We start from the raw sequence: 13,595 nt of genomic DNA, 5'->3' as shown, positions 1-13,595 counted from the left end.
GCACCTTCTGGTCCAGCGCCATTCTTTGTGTATCCAAGAAAACCAGACACTGTAAAAGTTACAAAAATCAGATATTAACTCAGGTGGAGCCGAACGCCATGACAGGCCGTACATACTCTGACACAAAAGGAAATAGCCATTGCTAGTAGTGTTGAGCATTCCGATACCGCAAGTATCAGGTATCGGCCGATACTTGCGGTATCGGAATTCCGATACTGAGATCCGATACTTTTGTGGTATCGGTATCGGATCCATAGGGATGTGTAAAATAAAGAATTAAAATAAATATTGATATATTCACCTCTCCGGCGGCCCCTGGACATCACGCTGGTAACCGGCAGGCTTCTTTGTTTAAAATGAGCGCGGTTAGGACCTTTGAATGACGTCGCGGCTTCTGATTGGTCGCGTGCCGCTCATGTGACCGCCACGCGACCAATCAGAAGCCGCGAAGTCATTCGCAGGTCCTAAACGCGCTCATTTTAAACAAAGAAGCCTGCCGGTTACCAGCGTGATGTCCAGGGGCCGCCGGAGAGGTGAATATATCAATATTTTTTATTTTAATTCTTTATTTTACACATTAATATGGATCCCAGGGCCTGAAGGAGAGTTTCCTCTCCTTCAGACCCTGGGAACCATCAGGATACCTTCCGATACTTGGTGTCCCATTGACTTGTATTGGTATCGGATATCGGTATCGGCGATATCCGATATTTTTCTGGTATCGGCCGATACTATCCGATACCGATATTTTCAAGTATCGGACGGTATCGCTCAACACTAATTGCTAGTAATCGCTTATGGAGAAGATTACACTTCACCCACCAGAAGGGGCACATTGATGATAAAAGGCCAATGTAAAAACCTACTATTGTTTTGATTAGTTCATATTTTATAGAACGAGGGTTTAACTACTGTACTAGTCGTCTTAAATACTTCATAATGACATGTTTAGAGATATAATAGAAAAAAAATTGTTACATGTATAAATAGGGTGGTAAAAATATTGGTTCTTTTAATCTTGTTTTTAACATAATTAGGATGAGACTGTATTTGGAAAATCACACTTGAGGATATGATCACCTTTTTTTTCTTTTGGCTTGTTCAATGCATTCAGGTTGAAAATGCTGAGCAAGTTGTGTTATGATGACTAAGATGTATTTGTTCTGGCACTTCGGGATTTGTTTTTTTTGTGTTTCTTTATTGTTGCGTATACCGTAAATGTTGAATTCGATAAGTTGTAATTTGAAAAGAAAAAGGGAAGAAACTCAAACATAAAATCAGATGATTCAAGGCTTAAAAAAAAAATACAAATTTGACAGGTTCCAAGTTGAATCCCTGTACAAATATAAACAAGAACACAAGTAAAACACATGCATGTTTTCACAATTTTAAAACATACGTTTTTTTCACAATTGTGCATCAAAATTTTGAATTTGATTTCCCCAAAACAAAATATCAAGAAACAGTCTTGTGACCAAGCAAATGAAAGCCGTTAACGTTCTGAGAAAAATGATGCTTCTCCCACCTCTTTATCTTAATTCTAGCCCGAGATATGATAAAAAATGTAAAGCCATACCAGGCCAAAATCCGCACTTTTTCAAAACTTTAAAAATCTGTAAAAAAATTAACTGATGAAGAAAAAAATTCTAAGCTTTTAATTTGTAATTGACTTAAGTTGTACTTCATAAAAACAAAAAATTGAAAAAATCTTAAGACGTCCAGTAAAAAAAAATATCCATATTTGGATCACTTGATAAGGAATGACCCGTCCATGTTTTCCCGGCAGTATGGATGAAAAGGGACAAAAGTGTATGGGCCCAGTCATTTTCTACCACACAATGAATGCAGTAAAAATCAAGATTAGTGTGTGGGTTTTTTGTTTGTTTTTTTTTTTTACCAGTTTTAGCACATTTGGAATTTGGTGTTATTCAAAAGGGCAACTTATCCAACAAGAGAACAAGCCCTCGTACAGCTAAATCGTTGAGGGGAAAAATAAATATATAGCTGTTGGAAGAAAGGGAGGAGAAATGAAAACGCAAATACAAACTGTCAGGAAGGAGTTAAACTCTTTACTATTCATGTTACGTCTTCTTGAAATTTGGCCTCACCGATTTGGACAATTTTGGACTGTGTAGGAACACCCACCACCTCAAACCCACTTTTTGTCTGTTTCTTTCTACATTTCTCTGGGACATAACCCAGTAATGGCGCAATGCTGACCTCTGAAATGAGCCAGTGTTCTTATATTATGGGTCACATCACTTCTTTTTTTTTTTCTGTTCAGACTCCGCTTTTGCAATAGAATAAATTAGGAATGACCTTGCTAGAGGTAGCGCATATAGCATCTCCCTTTGTGAGCTTTGACCAGTCTGGTTTCCGGTGAGGTTGGGTGACTGCTGTCATACTGTATAACTGGTTTCCAGCAATGGGTAAATGCTTCCCCAGGGTTTCCAGTACATGTTCATTACTATTTTCAGAATTTTTATTTGCTGTCATTGAATAAGTATTAGAATATTGCCAAAATCCGGTTACAGTTGTGTTGCCCCTATGATTGTAGTCAGGGCCGGCGTCAGCACCCGGGCAAGTGCCGGGGCCCTGAGCAGGCAGGGGGCCCACCCCCAGCCTGCTCCGTGCCCGGTACTTGCGATACTTACCTCCTCCCGTTTCCAGCGCTGCAGCTTCTTCCATCCTCTGACTGTGACGTTCAGGTCAGAGGGCGTGATGATGTCACCAGTGCGCGTCCTCTGCCTGAGCAGTCGCAGCACAGAGAGCAGGAAGACGCCGACGCTGAGGAGTCCAGAGCAGAGCAGCGTCAAGCAACGAGAGGTGAGTATTTCATTTTTTTTATTTTTTTTATATATATTTGGAACAATATATGGGGACCATCAGAAGGGGCCCATATATGGAGCATTATATGGGGCTAATTCTATATGGAGCATCTTATGGGGCCAATAATATAGGGAGCATCTTATGAAGCCAATTCTATAGGGAGCATTATATGGGACCAATGTAATATGGAGCCAATTTAATATGGCGCATCTTATGGGGACAATTACATATGGAGCAGTATATGGGGCCAATAATATATGAAGCATCTTATGGGACTTATTATATATGGAGCATTTTGTATGGCCAATTATATATGGACCTTTATATGGGGCCAATTATGTATGGAGCAATATATGGGACTCGGTATACTGTATGGGGCCAATCATATACTGTATGGAGCATTATATGAGGCCCATTATATATGGAGCAATAGATGGGCCCATCATATACTCTATGGAGAATTATGTGGCTCACTATACTGTATGGAGCATTATATGGGGTCAACTCCGTATGGAGCAATATAAGCGGCTCATTCTGTATGGAGCACTCTGTTGTGCCCATTATACTGTATGGAGCATTATATGAGGCTCATTATTCTGTATGGAGCATAATATTGGGCTCATTCTGTTTGGAGCAATATATGGGGCTCATTATTCTGTATAGAGGACTGTGTGGTGCCAATTATGCTGTATGAAACACTATATGGGGCCATTATACTGTATGGGGCAATATATGGGGCTCATTATTCTGTTTGGAGCAATATATGGGGCTCATTATTCTGTATAGAGGACTATGTGGTGCCAATTATACTGTATGAAGCACTATATGGGGCCATTATACTGTATGGGGCAATATATGGGGCTCATTATTCTGTTTGGAGCAATATATGGGGCTCATTATTCTGTATAGAGGACTATACTGTCCGGTTTCTGAGCTAATGTAGAATGCACAATAGATATCACTCATGCAATGTAAGAAGTAAGTGAAATCTTTGCCATTGTACTATACCTGTATTTCTCTGCCGTATTGGTGCATTATGAATTGTGGTATGTGTTAAAGGGGCCCACCGGGACTCTTTCGCCCAGGGCCCATGAAAACCTGGAGCCGGCCCTGATTGTAGTGATGGATATGTTTGCCACCATGTGAGGCCTCTTATCTGGCACCTTTACTGGTCTAGTGTAAGGATAGTCTCTCCTAGATGCCCCCACCATGTTTCCTTGTGTAGGGTCTGTGTATGTCACTGAGGGCATGCTGCCTGAGATGGCCGGCCATTGAAAAACTTAAGGTACCTTCACACATAACGATATCGTTAACGATATTGTTGCTTTTTGTGACGTAGCAACGATATCGTTAAGGAAATCGTTATGTGTGACAGCGACCAACGATCAGGCCCCTGCTGGGAGATCGTTGGTCGCTGAACAAAGTCCAGAACTTTATTTCGTCGCTGGATCTCCCGTGGACATCGCTGGATCGGCATGTGTGACACCGATCCAGCGATGTCTTCACTGGTAACCAGGGTAAACATCGGGTAACTAAGCGCAGGGCCGCGCTTAGTAACCCGATGTTTACCCTGGTTACCAGCGTAAAAGTAAAAAAAAAAAAAAACACTACATACTTACCTACCGCTGTCTGTCCCCGGCACTGTGCTCTGCACTCCTCCTGTACTGGCTGTGAGCGTCGGTCAGCCGGAAAGCACAGCGGTGATGTCACCGCTCTGCTTTCCGGCCGCTGTGCTCACAGCCAGTACAGGAGGAGTGCAGAGAAGCAGAGCGCCAGGGACAGACAGCGGTAGGTAAGTATGTAGTGTTTGTTTTTTCTTACTTTTACGTTGGTAACCAGGGTAAACATCGGGTTACTAAGCGCGGCCCTGCGCTTAGTAACCCGATGTTTACCCTGGTTACCGGGGACCTCGGGATCGTTGGTCGCTGGAGAGCTGTCTGTGTGACAGCTCTCCAGCGACCAAACAGCGACGCTGCAGCGATCCGGATCGTTGTCGGTATCCCTGCAGCGTCGCTTAATGTGAAGGGGCCTTAAGTCTTGGCTTCAGTAACGCCACTCTGTTCCCCATCTCTGGCTATGTCTTCTTGATCTTTTAGCACATTAAGGTGGAGAATCTTTTTATAGTCCCAGAACTTTAGTGGTGGTTTCCTTTTTTAAATTGTTTTTGGCCTCAAACTTTTTTTAAAGTGGCTGTCCACTTCGTTTTATTTTTTTTTTATTTAATAAATCGATAGTATACATGAATAGAGATAAACAACTTTTGTAATCTAATCAGAGAAAGCTGCTTCTTTCTCCTGCATTGATCTTCCCTTATTTCATGGGTAAAAACTTTCTACAGGGAGTACAGATTTTCCCATTATTGAGATTGGACCGGACAGTTGAAGCTTGTACAATTATATGAAGGAGCAGCTAGAAGCAGATGGACATTCTTTATGAGCACCAACTGTTATCTCCTATCTCTGTAATGGTAAAATCTGTAAAAACATTTCACCCATAAATTGAGAATCCGTGCAGGAGGAGAAGGAAGACAATTTCTCTAAGGCCGTGTGCCCACTTTGCGTTTTTTTTTTTGTTTTGTTTTTTTTTTTTAATGCGTTTCTGCTGTGTTTTTTGCCACAGCGGAAACTCTTAAAAACCGCATTCCCATGCAATCCAATGGGATTTGCAGTTGCTGTGCCCAAGCTGCGAATTTTCCCGCTGTGGAATCGCATAGCGGTAAAATCCGCAGCGTGTTCATTATTCCTTGGGAATCGCGGCGAGTCCGCAGCCATGGGATTGTATTGAAACACTCACTTTACGCATATGGCTACGCCCACCATGCGTAAAGTGAGCGCTTCATATGCGGTGGTACCCGGGTCTGGAAGAGAGGAGACTCTCTCCTCCAGGCCCTTGGGAACCATATTTCTGTTTAAAAAAAAAAAAAAAAATTGAAATAAGAAATAGGGATATACTTACCTTCTGATGGCCCCCGGAGTCCTCCCGCTACTCAGCGGTGCACGCGGCCGCTTCCGTCCCCAGGGATGCATTGCGCGAATCACCTGGGATAACGTCAAGAAGGTCCCTCACGCAAAGCATCCCTGGGAAAGTATCGGGAGCTCTGCTGAGGAGAGTGGGGGGCCGTCGGCAGGTGAGAATAACCATTTTTTAAAATTATTTTTAACATTCTATCTTTTACTATTGATGCAGCATAGGCAGCATCAATAGTAAAAAGTTGGTCACACTTGTCAAGCACTATGCTTGACATGTGCGACCAACCTGTCAATCACTTTTCCAAGCGATGCTTCAAATCGCTTGTAAAAGCGCAAGCATTCTGCAAGCTAAAAACGCTTGTGTTTGTGTTTTGCGGGAAAACACATGCGAATTCCGCATGCGCTTTACCCGCGGCAGGGAGTTGCGGAAATGCTGCGGACATTTCTGCAGCAATTGTGCAGTGTGGTCACATAGCCTAAATCTTTTACAAAGTTGCATTAAAATGATGGTTACTCTTTAAATGCATGTATTATTGGCTGAGCAGAAAAATCAATTTTGTAGTTGGGCTTAATTAAAAATGTGCGGGGTTTGCATTCTATGGCATTTAAACAGGAGGTTTTTTTTCTAGTCATTGTGGGATGCAGAATGGGTTAAATGAGAATCTCAGTGAGCCTTGCTGACAGTCCAATTGATTTGACAGCAGACCACACCAAAGTTGGATGTAGCAACACATAAAGCCTGTCAAAGCCAAACCATGCAAAATTTTATTTTTTAAACCAAATAGTAAAAACTATTTTTTTGCACCAAATTTACGCATTTAAATAAAAAAAAAAAAAAAAAAAAAATGTTCACAGATGTGGACAACCCCTATAACATCTTAAGTTAGTTTCTTCTGATTTTTTTTTTCCCTTGAATTGTCTATCTTAGCTGTATGTGATGGAGAAGCTCTATACTGTGTCAGAGCCTCTTCCACCATCTGCTGCACTCCTCCCTGTTAGTCCTACTTCCACCTCGTGTGGGCCTAAAAAGCAGAAGAGGACCCCCCTGTATCAGAGATCTGTAAGTCAAAGCCCGCAGCATGAGCATTTTCCAGCACCAGGTCTTCATTAACCTACTAAATACAGTATTTGGGCTTCTGTGAGGCTGAGGTTTGGCCAGTTCTGGGCATCTCGTGCGATGTCTCGTCGGTTTAGACACGTGATCTTGTTGCATGTGTGGCTTTGTTGTGCCTATACCAGATCTACTTTGGCAGGTGTTGTCCATTTTTTTTGTCTGACCAGCTTAATATATAAGATTGTAATCAATGGCTTTTTTAATTTTGACTCATCGGGCAGAAAAATGCAAACTTTTTATTTTTTATTTTTTTTCTTTAACTGCAGTCCTTCATTCACATCATGTTTTTCATGTTTCTGTTTTTAATGTCGCTTCTTAATTTCCGCATTTTTATTTTGTCAGTGATTTGTTGTTTTTTTAATTATTTATCTAACTTGTTTCCTTTTTTATTACATTTTTCAATGTCATTGAAACTAATAATGTCTGTTTTTATTAGATGAGCTTTGACCCCAACCTTCTCCACAACAATGGACACAATGGGTACGCCAACGGTACTTCCGTACTGCGTGAAACGGGCATGATTGAGAAACTGCTAACATCGTATGGATTTATACAGTGTTCAGAACGTCAGGCTAGACTATTCTTCCACTGCTCCCAATACAATGGAAACCTGCAAGAGCTTAAAGTGGGAGGTAACTACTGAGCTCTGCCTGCGTCCCGTTCCTTCACACCTATTTGCTCTATATTGGTTCGGTAACTCCATGTTCTAACCCGCTCCTTACATCAATGGCCACTTGGGCTTTCAGCATTTTGTGGTGATCATCAGCTTATTTTTGCATTGACGTAAAATTATTACTGTTTTTATAAATGTAGATAAAATATAAGCGGACTTCACAACCTTATTAAAATGCTATGTTTCTACAGATGATGTGGAGTTTGAAGTGTCCTCAGATCGGCGGACCGGTAAACCTATTGCCGTTAAATTGTTAAAGATCAAAACTGAAATTATGCCAGAAGAAAGAATTAATGGAAATGTGAGTGTTTTATACCAGAATACGTAATTTCCTTAGCGCCATATAATGCTCCATACAGTTTATGATGGGCTCCATAAGATACTCCATATTAAAATATGCCCATATAATGCTGCACAAATGTTGATTATGACCCCATAAGATGCTCCATACAGACATTTGCCCCATACAATGCTGCACAAATGTTTATTATGGCCCCATAAGATGCTCCATACAGATATTTGCCCCATATAATGCTGCACATGGCCCCATAAGATGCTCCATACAGATATTTGCCCCATATAATGCTGCACATGGCCACATAAGATGCCCCATACAGATATTTGCCCCCATATAATGCTGCACATGGCCGGATAAGATGCCCCATACAGACATTTGCCCCCATATAATGCTGCACATGGCCGGATAAGATGCCCCATACAGACCTTTGCCCCCATATAATGCTGCACATGGCCGGATAAGATGCCCCATACAGACATTTGCCCCCATATAATGCTGCACATGGCCACATAACATGCTCCATACAGATATTTGGCCCAAAAGCTGTTGCTGCGATTAAAAAAATAAAAAAATTACATACTCCCCTTTCCCGTTCCGCCGCTGTGTCTTCCGCGTCCTCTGCACCGACGTTCAGGAAGAGGGCGGCGCGCACTAATCACGTCACCGTGCCCTCTGACCTGAGCGTCACTCCAGAGGACGCGGAAGACTCAGCGGCGCCGCCGATGGCATGAGGAGCAGGTGAGTATCGCTCACTGCCCCCCCATCATACTTACCTGCTCCTGGCGCCGTCGATGGAGGTCTGTCCCCCGGCGCCGCATTTTCTTCCTGTAGTGAACGGTCACCGTTACCGCTCATTACAGTAATGAATATGCGGCTCCTCCTCTATGGGAGGTGGGGCTGCATATTCATTACTGTAATGGGCGGTACCATGTGACCGCTCAGTACAGGAAGAAACTGCAGCGCTGGAAGAAGCAGGGACCGCGCCGGGAGTAGGTGAGTATAATTACACAGCCCCTGCCCCCCTCCCCTGCCGACCCCTGGGTATGACTAGAGTATACGCCGAGAGGGGGACTTTCAGCCCAAAAAAGTGGGCTGAAACTCTCGGCTTATACTCGAGTATATACGGTAACTGTTTTAGGTCTTTTTAATTTTTTATTTTAGAGCTTTTAAGTTGCTTTTTGGGGGGGTTGCAGTTCTGTTGTGCCATCAATAAACGTGTTTCAAATACTCTCCTTTTCGTATCTTAACAGGTCGTCTGTGCAGTGCCTCATAATTTGGAAAGTAAATCCCCTGCTGCCCCTGGCCAGAGTCCCTCAGGGAGTGTATGCTATGAGCGTAATGGAGTAAGTCCTGCGTTTGTGTACAACGCGTTACACCGTCGCTCGCTGCTCTGCTTTTAGATAAATCATTGCTAAGCCTTCTCGGTGGGGTGCGACTCTTCAATCTGTGATGGCCAATCAATTTTATAAATTGAAATCCCTTTGTCCTAGGAAAACCTTTTACATTTAATAGCTAGTGATGGCCTTGACTGCAGAGCAGGCCTGTCGTCAGCCATTTTGGAGACTGCAAAGAAAGGTCAGCTACTGCTGTACCTGGCGGGTGAAGTATTTTTGTGTGTACCCTTGTCTCACGACGGCACCAATCCGTTATAGCTATGCATCTGCAGCAACCTAGCAGTCCATTGTGGGGGGAGCATTGTGCCGGAGATTGACACCCACCCAGTGAGCTATTTTTTACTTCTCCATTGTAAATGAAGGGGGGCTGCTGTCTGTAAAATGGCCCCAGCCAGGTGAGGAGACATTCCTGCCCCCTTTTGTGATTGTGATGCTGATTTTTTTTTTTTTTTTTTTTTCGTCTTTTTTTCCTCCAATGCAGGAAGTATTTTATTTAACCTATACCCTAGAAGATGTGGATGGAAATATTCAGCTTGAAACTGGAGACAAAATCAATTTTATTATTGAAACTAACAAACAGTAAGTTCGCACCCAGTGTTTTTTTTTTTTTTTTTTTTTTTTTTTTTTTAATTCATCTAAAGACAACTATCATTTCTTTACCAACATTACTACAGTATGTGAGGGTTTTCTTACCCAAGCAAAGTAGTAGTTTTCTTTGTGTAATTTTCTCCCTCATTTCTGAATTTGCTTATCATGCTTGTCAGTAAGAAAGTCAAAATTACACAAAGAAAGCTATTGCTTTGCCTGCAATAAATAAATTCTATAATATAAATTATCTCTCAACATCAAGTGGTTAATCTCCCTTTCAGTGGGCTTACAGGATGGGTACTGCAGTGAGAACTAGGTACATCACAAGTGTGTAATTTGGTTTATTTCAATTTGAATCTGCTCTGATTAAAAAAAATAACACAGATCACATCAGATCTTGGTTAACGAAATATAGAAGCCAAAAATATTGATGATTTTGGCTGCACTGGTACTAATGTCTTAATTGGGTCCAGGTCTGGAGCACGTGGGACCAAGTCAATGACATCAATGGTTTTTATCATCCAGCAATTTCCGTCATAAGGTCGGGCCTTGTCATACGCCAGAAGGAACCCAGAGCCCACTGCAGAAACCTAAGGCCTGATGGGTACTAGGTTGACTAGTTTAGAGGCCCTGAAAGCTGCCATGGTTGGCTATCCTGTTGAGGTTGGTGCAAAGTACCAATGAATATGCTACTTCTGGATCGTCGTTGACCCACAATTAAACATGCTGGATGATGTTTGCAAACTCCATAACACTCACTGTGTCACCTACAGACTTTGACATGTCTGGTCTGAACATAATTTATTCATTACACTTTGCATAGCGCCATGCTATTCCCCAGCACTTTACAAACCTCATTATCGTCGTCTCCATGGGGGCTCACAATCTCGATTCCTTATCTTATCTCTTTAAAATGTGGGAGGAAACCCATGCAAACATATAAACTCCATGCAGATGTTGTCCTTGGCAGGACTTGCCAGGATCCCAGCGCTGTAGAACATCAGTGCTAACCACTGAGACACCCTGAACTTGCTTTCATATGTGAAGAGAATGGGCCCCAATTGGCAGACCGGGTAATTTAGTTCTCTTGCGAATGCTAATTGAGCTGCACAGTGCTGGGATGTGAGATCAGGTTCTACTACAGGATGGTGGGCCTTCTTGAAGTCTTTGTTTAGCAACTTCAAACCAGTAGCCTGCTGGAAGTCATTTTGTAGGGCTCTCTGCTCTTTGAATTAAAGCGCAGATTCGGTATCTGCTGCTGGGTTAATGCCTTCTACAGCATGGTCTGCCACTACTCGTACTCATGGTATCTTCTTGAGACGTATTGGAAAAGAAGAAATGGCTCCAGCTCCAGGAATAAAATGTAGAGACTTTATTGGTACGTATTAAAATGCTGCTAAAACATGACCGGCATGGTGGGTGGGGGAGAATAACAAACACCCGACTGAACGCGTTTCGAACACAGACTGGCTGGAGCCATTTTCCAATACGTTGTTCAGCGTTGTGGCAGCAACACTTCATCTCCATGCTCAGACCAATACTTACCACCTCAGATGGAATGGCAAGGGTTAGCTGAAATATATATATTTGTTCTTTTGTGATCTTCTTGAGACACAAGAAAGCCTTCTTGAGACTACATTTCTCCATCCTGGAGAAGCTGGGCTATCTGTGAAGCCTAAATGCGTTGTATGTACCGCCTCATACTAGTGCTGGTGTCCTTGTCATTGCTAAAACACTTATTCCTAGAGAAGAATAATGAAAAATAGTCACTAGGGGTCACAACTTGTAAAACTATTCCTTTTGTCTTGCTCTTTCTCTTTGGTGAACCTGTTGTCACTTTTGTTTGCACCAGAGCAGGTGAAATAGGTTCACAATGGCTTGTGCTTCCTAACTAGACAGATTGAGATAGCTGAACTAGAAGTGACTGGGGGTTCTACTGTGATGTAGACGTGTCCCTTACTACTTTTTTTTTTTGTTTAGCACTGGTGCAGTAAGTGCTCGTAACATCATGCTGCTTATGAAAAGGAAGCAAATGCGTTGTCAGGGTGTTGTCTGTGCCATGAAGGTAAATTATGTTTTTCTTTTGACTTTTTTTTATTTTTTTTTTTTTTTTTTTTTTTTGTTTTATTTCACTTTCAACGTAGATGATTTTTTGTTTGACCTTGTAACAATTTTGTTGTCTACAGGAAGCCTTTGGGTTCATTGAAAGGGGTGATGTTGTAAAAGAGATCTTCTTTCACTACAGTGAATTTAAGGGAGACATTGATGCCTTACAACCTGGAGATGATGTGGAATTTACAATCAAGGATCGCAATGTAAGTTAAGTGTAAAGCTGTTTTTGGCCTTATTCTAAATTTTTTCCTCTCCACCCCCTAGGGCTTGTTTTTTGACACCCCAAAATACTCATCACTCACTAAGTTGTTTGAGCTTGACTTTGCAGGGTAAGGAGGTTGCAACTGATGTGAGGCTCCTGGCTCCAGGAACTGTTATTTTTGAAGATATCAGCATAGAACACTTTGAAGGTGTGGTTACCAAAGTTATCCCTAAAGTACCCAATAAAAACCAGGTGAGGATAGGCCTTTTGGAAATCCATTTAATGCCTAATTACTGCAAGTTCTTTGTACCCTTGTGTTACTTTGTGCAGTAAAACGATTGGTTTTAATTTCTCTTCTACATTCGGTTTTGATTTCCTAGAATGATCCTTTACCAGGACGTATAAAAGTTGACTTTGTGATTCCTAAAGAACTTCCTTTTGGAGACAAAGATACAAAATCCAAGGTGACCCTGCTTGAAGGCGACCATGTACGATTCAACATTTCTACAGATCGTCGGGACAAATTGGAACGTGCCACAAATATTGAAGTTCTTCTAGATACCTTCGAGTTTACGGATGAGTCCAGAGAAATGGTTAGTATTATCTACAAGCAGTCTGCATGATTTGGCTGTGTTTTTAAAATCAAGTGACAGAGAATTTTGTAAGTAATATGTTAGAAAAGGCTTAATAGGGATTGGCCACTTTACCATTCTTTTGCCAAATGTGTTGGAAACTGTATTATAAGCCACTTAAAGGGAACCTGTTACCTCAAAAAAAAAAAAAAAAAATGCTATTTACCTGCAGATATATTTGAGCAATCTGCAGGTTCATGGCGTTTAAACCCTGTTTAGTCAATGAACGTATATCCTGCAGGCACCCACTCTCTTGCAGTCATCAGGGCAGTGCAGGAAGCGATTTGTCACTGCTCACTAAGCAGCTCACTGATCATTCCCCTGCACACTGATAGCCTGCTGTGGAGCCTATGTGTGTACAGCGCTGGCTGTCAGTCATTGCTGGGGAGTGATTACCACCGCACTCAGTCTAGTGAGCAGTAGCTGTAACCGCTTCCTGCACCGCCCCAATGACTGAGAGCTGCTGCAGAGAGAATAGCATCAGTTTCTCCCTTTAGCCACTGATCCAGTAAGTCGGCTACACAGGATTTAAACACTCTTTACCTGCAGGTGACAAGTCCCTCTCGGTGTAAGGTTAAAACGCATTAATTTCCACAATCTGCCTCTGAGAAGCTCCACTTATTTAATGGAGTCTGTCCACATGGTACTGTTGGCCCACAACATGGCTGCCAATGGAATGGCCTCTGTTAAACCCCATCATCAACCTCCAGTGAACACTGCACAAGTTCACAAGTTAGGGAGCTAGTGCTGTGCACAGTGCTGTTGACTGGAGGCCACTGTCGGA

At 42.3% G+C, this 13,595-nt stretch overlaps 1 protein-coding gene across 4 annotated transcripts in view; it reads left to right on the top strand.

Moving 5' to 3' along the window:
* Positions 1–13,595, top strand: part of CSDE1 (cold shock domain containing E1) — a 63,568-nt gene that overhangs the window by 37,491 nt on the left and 12,482 nt on the right. For all 4 annotated transcript variants that reach the window (XM_069756129.1, XM_069756127.1, XM_069756128.1 and 1 more), the window contains 8 exons: positions 7,349–7,544; positions 7,777–7,886; positions 9,134–9,226; positions 9,759–9,856; positions 11,846–11,930; positions 12,052–12,180; positions 12,306–12,431; positions 12,560–12,772. In XM_069756129.1, coding sequence (XP_069612230.1) covers positions 7,349–7,544; positions 7,777–7,886; positions 9,134–9,226; positions 9,759–9,856; positions 11,846–11,930; positions 12,052–12,180; positions 12,306–12,431; positions 12,560–12,772 — 1,050 coding nt within the window. The remainder of the gene's footprint in view (positions 1–7,348; positions 7,545–7,776; positions 7,887–9,133; positions 9,227–9,758; positions 9,857–11,845; positions 11,931–12,051; positions 12,181–12,305; positions 12,432–12,559; positions 12,773–13,595) is intronic.

The sequence above is a fragment of the Ranitomeya imitator genome, chromosome 3 (genome assembly GCF_032444005.1).
Source record: "Ranitomeya imitator isolate aRanImi1 chromosome 3, aRanImi1.pri, whole genome shotgun sequence".
Lineage (NCBI taxonomy): Eukaryota > Metazoa > Chordata > Amphibia > Anura > Dendrobatidae > Ranitomeya > Ranitomeya imitator.
Note: the sequence above shows the minus strand (reverse complement) of the source record. Positions and strands in the feature narration are given on the sequence as shown.